At 49.0% G+C, this 8,086-nt stretch overlaps 4 protein-coding genes across 4 annotated transcripts; 3 read left to right on the top strand and 1 right to left on the bottom strand.

Moving 5' to 3' along the window:
- Positions 1–289: 289 nt before the first annotated feature.
- Positions 290–1,103, top strand: LDX57_007446 (GNAT family N-acetyltransferase; the record flags this gene model as incomplete). The annotated part of the gene is made up of 3 exons (XM_046089162.1): positions 290–454; positions 538–912; positions 969–1,103. 3 exons carry the CDS (start codon positions 290–292, stop codon positions 1,101–1,103), a joined length of 675 nt encoding a protein of 224 aa, XP_045945132.1.
- Positions 1,104–2,408: 1,305 nt separating this feature from the next.
- Positions 2,409–4,344, bottom strand: LDX57_007445 (Zn(II)2Cys6 transcription factor; the record flags this gene model as incomplete). The annotated part of the gene is made up of 3 exons (XM_046089161.1): positions 2,409–3,372; positions 3,426–3,569; positions 3,622–4,344. 3 exons carry the CDS (start codon positions 4,342–4,344, stop codon positions 2,461–2,463), a joined length of 1,779 nt encoding a protein of 592 aa, XP_045945131.1. The 3' UTR covers positions 2,409–2,460.
- A 1,080-nt stretch (positions 4,345–5,424) lies between these two features.
- LDX57_007444 (uncharacterized protein) lies at positions 5,425–6,247 on the top strand (the record flags this gene model as incomplete). Its single annotated transcript, XM_046089160.1, has 2 exons — positions 5,425–5,705; positions 5,755–6,247. The coding sequence occupies 2 exons, from the start codon at positions 5,425–5,427 to the stop codon at positions 6,245–6,247; spliced, it is 774 nt and encodes a 257-aa protein (XP_045945130.1).
- An 830-nt stretch (positions 6,248–7,077) lies between these two features.
- LDX57_007443 (uncharacterized protein) lies at positions 7,078–7,716 on the top strand (the record flags this gene model as incomplete). The annotated part of the gene is made up of 1 exon (XM_046089159.1): positions 7,078–7,716. One exon carries the CDS (start codon positions 7,078–7,080, stop codon positions 7,714–7,716), a length of 639 nt encoding a protein of 212 aa, XP_045945129.1.
- Between the last annotated feature and the right edge of the window lie 370 nt (positions 7,717–8,086).

The following is an 8,086-nucleotide window of genomic DNA, read 5'->3' as shown; positions in this document are numbered from 1 at the left end:
GACTGTCTTCTAATTTTATTAACCAGTCTAAAGCTACCTTAGATTAATTTCTGTAAACACCTAGTCCACATATCTTACAATAGTCATGTGATTAAGGCCATTACAAATGCATTCTTACACGAAACTACCTTATCAGACACACGATCTTCGTACCTGTCGCAATATATAATCCCTTTCCCTTCTCCTCGACCATTGTCCTATATTCTAAACCCTCTAAACTCACCGTCACTTTAAATCCTTCTGCCAATTGTTTCACTCTTTACCTCCGCAACAGGTTTGATTCTCGACAATGAGCTCCAAGTCAGAAGTGAAATTGATCCCTTGGGATCCGCTTTCCGAGCCTCATAAAACACTGCTCTTCAAACAGCGCGTGGAATGCTCTTGGGACATGGAGATGGTCCATGAGGTATGGAGAGATGAACAGATTCGAGGCGATAGGTGTATCTATTGGATTGTGAGTTCAACTTACACAGACACCCTAGCATTTGATGTTCCATTAGCGTGTGAAGCTAGAGAAGATTTAACAGGAAATTACAGGCCCTCGCTGCCAATGACTCTGTGGCCAAGGAGTGCGAACAGTTGATGGACACGGCCGTATCCATTAATGCAGTAGCACGCCAACTAACAAAAGCAGAGTTCATCCCAGTGGGACATGTCTCCTTAGACTCGAAAAACGAGAAGGCCGAGAAACTGGACCTCGAAATTCCGCCCGAGAATGTCTTCTGGATTAAATCCCTCTTTATTCCACCTAGCCTCCAGGGAAAAGGAATTGGGCGAGCAGCCATGGATGAGATTGAGAGGATCGCTGCCCAAGAGCCTCTATGCGCTAAGACTTTAATGCTGGATACCGTCGAAAGAGGATATCAGGTGAGAGAGGACTTTGCTCTGGCTACCTATGGAGGCGTTCCGAAGGTAGGCTTAATCATTCGCAGCTGGCTTAACATTGGCTTAAACTAACAAATATGCAGCTACCTAATCAGGATTGGTACAGTAGGCGGGGTTATAGATCTCTGAAGATTGTACAGAACTATTACGATGGCAAGGATAAGAACGGAAAGAGGTGGGATACGAAGACCATCTTCATGCGGAGGGATCTTCTGTGATGAGCTACATCCAGTAGAACAGGGTGAAGGATGGCCACCCAACCAACTACTGAGCGGACGGCATGCCCTGTTCTCCACACTCCGTGGTTCTATGTACATGCTTTCAACTAGTTATAGACTACATAACAAGATCCTGTCTTGATCATGATCTCTAGGCATCGAAAGCCGTGGCTGATGCGATGTACGCGAAGGCACAGTGACGGGAATAAGGTCAAGTACTGACCAGACCTTCCTAGCGTTCAGACCCAGTTCCAACATGTCCAATAGTCTATCGTCCCACTTCAATTCTCCAAAAAGGAAGAATCAATCTGGGCGCTTATGCCTCGAATCATCGTTGTACATTGTCCTTTTTCAAGGGACACCTCGGGTCCCAGAATTCCACCTATCACAATGCACACCTATCATCGTCCTCAGCCTTAACATGCTCAGCCTCACATGCCGCTACTGGGCGCTTACAACGTTGCGGCTTTGACAGCCACGAAAGGACAAGGCCAGCAAGACGGGTTATATTGCAATCTTCCTGTCCTCATTCCCATCATCGAACTCAGCCGAAGACCTTCATACCCGTGTACCTGCATAGTTTATAGATCGACGATCACTTCCTCGCTTCATTCTCCACACCCCAAGGTCTCGCACCATCTACCTCACCGTTTTCTCCAACGGCCTATCGCCTGCCCATTATGCTGTTTACATTCCGGAGAGCGGCAAAGGACAGCATGGGAAAGTTATTCATGTAACTGGAAATGTAGCCGAGGGATTCTGGCTCGAGTTTGAACGCAACTACAATTTCAAGGAGGAACTCCGCAAATTCCAAGTCATTCCTCTCGCGCAAGTGAACGGCCAATTTATAAAAGATACTCCTGATCCCGAACTAATGACCGATACCATTGCCCGAGATCGGTTGGAGTCAGTCGCTACTACAGTGCAGCCTCCAGATCACAGCCCCAATGCATTTGACCCATCGGTACGTGATGTTTAATATTTTCATGTGCGACAGAACCTAGCTAAGATTAACTAAGCCCTGAATTGTCAAACCAGGAGGCGCGATTATATTGAGAAGCTTGTCGCAGAGGGCTTTATTGAAAGCAGCGCTCTCGAGGTTTTCCAGAATGTCCCTAGAAAATTACCGTCGAAGCCAAAATGAACCCCGGGAATTTCTGTCCATTCATGCTTGAGACAGTGGTTGTGTCGAGGGCATTGACGAATATCAGTTTATTACGAGACAAGGTATTTGGAAAATAAATTCGTCGCCTTAAAGGCAGTAGTCCAGCTCTGATATTGGACATACTAAAATAAAAGTAGTACCTGAAGGCCAAGAGACTGATAGAACTTCGCCAGCCAGATATAGCCAATATCCTCATGTCGAGGACGCACGGACCAATTGATACTCCCTCTTAGCAGAGAGCTTATAATACGGGATATGAAAGATCGAAAAAGGAAGCACATCTGGCGACTGAACCGGCAGATCAGCCGCCTCACCATATATCTCCGCCGAGCAAAACATCCCCGGGTCCACTTTGAGAAGGTCCATGATAGCCAGCGCCTGGTCCAATCCCCATGAGTGTCCTATTACATCAAGACACTGTATTGCCCACTGACGTTGAGGATGAGTCGGGCCCTCGACCATGCCGGCAATGAACAGTGGCCAGAGCAACATGAGGCCACCGATGTAGCTCTCGCGAGGAAGGATAGGGGTGTCTGGTAGGGCCTCTGCGTTAAAGACTCCAAGGTGGAAAGGGACACTGCGACAGATGTCGACGCCCAAGCGGCGGATGGTCGAACGCAGAGTCTTGCAGTGTAGACGGAAGTCTTCGGAGAGATAGGCAGCAGGGTTGCTAGACAGCTGGTGCGTGTGTGATAGTATGATCTCGCTGACCATAATACGTGCGCAGCGGTAGTGGTTCCAGCAACTGGGCGCCCAAATGTCGGGATAGAGATGATACTCGTTGTTTAGGGGCCGCAGGCCGTGACATCGGCGTTCGAACGAGCGGTCCAGGGGCATTAATGTATGTGTGCTGTACGTAAAGTCCGCTGGCAAAGCAACCAGCCAGGCGATAAGATCTGCTTCAATGGCACAGGCGGCGGCGAGAATTTTCTGGGGGTTGTCGATTGCTCTTGTGTGAATGTCCGCGCGGAGATTTGACAATTTCCCGATAATTAGAATTAGTTTATTGCCAAGGATTTCCTTCAGTTGTGGGAAGAGATCGAGCTTCGTGGTTTCCAGTAGAGTACCGGGTACCCGAACGTCACGCTGCAGACAGCTGATGATCTGTCACCGGGTTAACCGTGCTTCCGTGATACAGAGGGCAGAATGATACGCACAATCTGATATCTCAAATGTAAAAAAAGCCGAATGCCGGCTTCGCTACGAAGCTGGCCAAACCCTCTGTATTCTAGCAGAGCTGCAGCACCGCCGATATGATTAGTCCACCCCTCGATACTCTGTGGGGCTCTTGATACGACAATCTATCACTGTTGGCATCATAGATTTTGAGTATAATTGAGCGGAGAAGCTTACTTCGTATAAAGATAGAAAGACTACTGCGCCAAGCGTCTGGTTCGTCTTGGCCTCGTCAGCATTGGCAAGGGCCTGATTGACCAGTTTGAGCGCGGATCCATATTCCTGACGCGCCAACTGTTTCAATGATCCGACGTTCCGGATGCGCGCAAGCATAGCACTAGCAACAGCTATAATACTGGATTGTACAGCCTGCTGGCCCAAGGATCCGCCCGACTGCATGAGGAAAGTGGTCAAAGATTCCGTCATGAGAGAACTACCGGGGATGGCATGCGACTGGAGAAAAAAGCAGATAGCCTCCTGCTTCGACATTCCCGAATTGGGATGTGTTCCGAGAGGGCTCCGCCTAAGCTGGCGCGTCAGAAATTGAGGATCAGGATCGGACCCAAAGTCGAGCACTGTTTCATCGAACGAGGCAGATGATTCGCCGGTCGATGATGATGCCGCATTCCTGTGATATAAAACAGTACGGCCTGGTCGTAGCCGCTCCTGACGTTTTGAAGAGCTTGTCATGGAGGCTGAGGAAGAAGACTTAGAAGAACGCGATTTACGTTTAACCGACTCGCTTTCGTCTCGGAACATCAGCGTCAGCTCATCGCGGTATCCAACGCAATCTAGATTGAGTCGAGCACATTCTCGACAAGTCGGCCGGGTCTGGTCGCATCGGACCTTGCGCGAGCGGCAATTACCACAGCCCTTGCTCGGCCTGCCATCGTAAACCATCGTTGAACAAGGTCGAAGCACGAAGTTGTGGAGTCGTCAATAATAGTTTTGAAGAAGGGAGTCGGTCACTCTGGGGCTCACAGGCCAACACTAGCCCCACGGTCTTCGATTGACTAGGGAGCCAAGGCCTTTTAGACAAGAAACGCGCCAAGGTCAGACAAGCCCATGGCATGCTCATTAGGATTTTTCCAGACTTTGGACCTCGAAGCTTGAACCTGAATCCAAGTCAGCCGTGTGGTCGGTTGCACAAACACGTGTATCTTCGGAGCTGGACGCAGCGGCACACGCAGAGTGGGTCAGTTTGGGGGCCATAGTCTGTAGTTTAGGAATTGGTCCATCTTCGCTCTCGTGTCCAGCTCCCTACAGTAGATTCAGCAAGCCTCTTCGATCATTCAAAGTAAAAAGTACCCGCAAAAGGAGAAAGCGCCCCATGGAGTGAACGTATCAAATCTCTTGCAGTGATTGCAAGGCTCAAACAGCCCCCAAGAGCGAATTTTTCGAAAGCTTGGTGGACTGGAGAATTTAGCCGCGTGGGAAAGTTTGCGACCCTAACGACAATCAGTTACTTAGATTAATAGAATGGGCATTGTGCCCCATAGCGACTAGCTAGTAGCCAAGGCCGACAGGCCCCCAGCAGACCAGTACCAGACGGTGCTGCTGTCGCACTGGGCCAATTAGCTGGCTAGCAGCCGAAATCTCACAGCCTTGTGGCCCGAAAGGTCAAAGCGGGCCACTGGGATTCTGGGACGGGTCATGAAAAGATGCCTGAGTGGACCTGGAGTTTAAGCTAGGTTGCAAAGACTGCCGATCTGCTGAGACGAGGCTGTGGCGGACTGCCGGTGTGCGGACAACGGGGGATAATCTGCGGCTGGCTTAAGATTTCCTGGACTAAACCTAATGCGGTCGAGATTGCGAAGGCCAATCAGAGCTGGCCTTTGTCGAAGTATACAAGCATCAACAACAAATCTCTTTGGGGTCTATCGATTGACATCTCAAGGTGCAAAAGTATAAGTAAGCGCAAAGAAGCCACTACAGTGAAAACCTTTTCTCAACACACAACAACCGAAGACATCGTCCATCATGGGTTCTGTTACATACCGCGACGGCCTCGCTATCCTCCAATTGATTGCCTATCTGCCATCTTTCTTCGTGGCAGCTTTTCTTGTCTTTCGTCATGGAATACGCACCAGCAGTGGTTTTATTTTCCTCGTTATCTTCACCATTGTGCGTGTCGTTGGCGCAGCCTGCGAGTTGGCAACCATCAACAACCCTTCCACAGGTATCTATACTGCTGCTGCAATCTGCAGCTCCATCGGACTGTCTCCACTCCTAATGACATGCTCGGGTCTACTATCGAGAGTGTAAGCTTTTTCTTCTTAAACTCACATAATAATTTCTAACGGCTATCAGTAATCTCTCAATGTCCTCTCCGGCAATTCACCCACGGGGCTTTGGATTGTATCGGATCGTCACAATTGTCGCCTTGGCCCTCACAATCGCGGGTCTTACATCGGACATGAGCGTGGAAGGCATGGAGCACCCGAACGCGAGAGTCAAGGTCGGCATGATCTTGTACGTCGTCTGCTGGGTTGGTCTGTGTGTGCTTCTAGCCATTCTTTACTTGCGCCGGTCCTCCATTGGCAAAGGCGAAGACCGTGCTCTTTTGGCCGTAGCGATCTCGGCCCCTCTTCTGCTTGTGCGCATCATTTACGCCATGCTGATTTTCTTCCTCGCCAACTCCACCTTTAATGCTCTGGATGGGAACAATACCGCATCTCTACTCATGTCCGTGCTGGAGGAGATCGGCGTTGTCATTGTTTGCTTGGCCATCGGGTTTACGTTGAAGGTCCGGAGAGAGGGAAAGGAGGAATGGAAATCGGTCCCTCCCAATGATATTGCTTGATAATCTTCATGGCGTTCTTTGTTCTGTTTTCTTCACTTTGTTTTTGTTTTTGTTTTCGTTTTTCAAATTCCTGGGCCATGGAGGGATGGGTTGGTTTACTCGTGTTCTCTATGGTTGCGCTGTATTATGAAACTTGGAGTATTACAATATCCGGATATTTGCATTGAACGATGTCCTCATGGACTCTGCCTCATAACGAATCCCTAGGTATATAATTTGACAATCAGGTCTCGCAAAGATTAAGCCATTGTAGTAATTTTAATTGGTTAACTAGCTCCACCGACCTCGAGAGACGCTCCACTTTCTGCCCCTCATTCAACTACTCCGGTGTACTCCGGTGTAGGTATTATTCTATCTCCCGGTTTCTGTTTTTCCATTCCGGATCTTGACCAACACGCCGCCGATAGGCACCGTTGGAGTATATTGTTGAATCTATTGTTGAGTCTACTATTTTATCTATTATAATATGGTTACTGGTAAGTAGTTCATATATATTGAATAGGCTATACTTAGACTACGTTGATAATTTATATATGGCAGTTCCTTGTGAGCCATTACTCCATACTCCGTAAATGGATATGCGACAACCGCCCCATCCCTGCGGAAACTCCAGCCCGCCCGGGTGGGTCCAGAGCTTAGCCTGTCCACGCTAAACCCGATTAAGTCGGAGTTGCGATTGGTCCATCAGGCAGATCCCTGAGAGGAGTGTGCCTTGAAGCCTGAAGGACTAAAGGAGGCAGTTATTCTTAGAATACGTCCAGATTATAAGACCTGTCAACTCCCAGAACTCTCTCAACAACTCATCCACCCATCAAACTTACCTCACAAACATGGGAAAACTCGTCGTCAAACTCATTCGCTCAGGCGGGCGCCTGGTTTCTGACGCTATCCAAGCCGCCCGGGACCACCGCGCTCAAAGTAAGAGCTCAACCTATACTTCTCGTTCATCCACACCTGATATCCCTGCACACTACACCAATGACTATGCTCTCGCGGACGAGGAAACTGCCAGAGGCCTTATTCAAGAAGGGCACGCAGAGCTCCCAGCGTCAAATGAACTGTCGATACATCAACCTTGCGCAGAGCTCCCGGCAGCAAACGAAACATCCCTGCACAGAGACTATGCCGAGTTACCGTCTATATCCAATGAATACCACCCACAGCAAAGCCGTTACCTCGGGCCGCCATACCCCGTCGATGAGAAAGCGAACCATATAACCATTGAGTCAAGTGCTTCGCACGGGTATCCCGAATCAAGCGAGATATACCACGAGAGGTTACCGACATATGAAGAGTCGGAATGGTGTCCGATTGCCGTTTCGGGGGCCGAGGGGGCTGCAGATTACCAGCGACCGAGTATGAACCGTGCTCCACTGGCTCCAACACTACATCGAGTTGGTGACTTTCGAGGAACCCCTCGCCCGCTGGTCATTCCACAGTGCGGGTGCGGTCATAACGCACGGATCTAATGCCACCCACCACATTGATAGAAATGGAAGCGATCAAAAGTATGATTTTTGAGTACCAATGGGTGCAGAATAAGACACGGTGAACAGATTCCAGCCTAGTCATCTATATCATGATTAATTTAGTATAGAGTTAGTGAGGCTTGATCGGAATGTTTGGGACGGTGTGGATACATGGGCTACAGTGTAAAAGATGTCGAGCTGTGGCTCGGCTACCTGGCCGAAAGTTTCTAGCGTTTTAGCGATTTACATTTATTGAGGAGAGCTCTTACTAGTAAATAATATTAATCATCGATGGTGGTTGCAATTCTAAGATGTGACTTGAAGGGGAAGGGAAACGTCGAAATGCTTGGCAACTTGCCTCAGGCATCCA

The sequence above is a fragment of the Aspergillus melleus genome, assembly GCF_016097325.1.
Source record: "Aspergillus melleus strain CBS 546.65 chromosome Unknown contig4, whole genome shotgun sequence".
In the NCBI taxonomy this organism is placed as follows: domain Eukaryota; kingdom Fungi; phylum Ascomycota; class Eurotiomycetes; order Eurotiales; family Aspergillaceae; genus Aspergillus; species Aspergillus melleus.
This window is presented reverse-complemented; position numbering and strand designations above follow the sequence as displayed.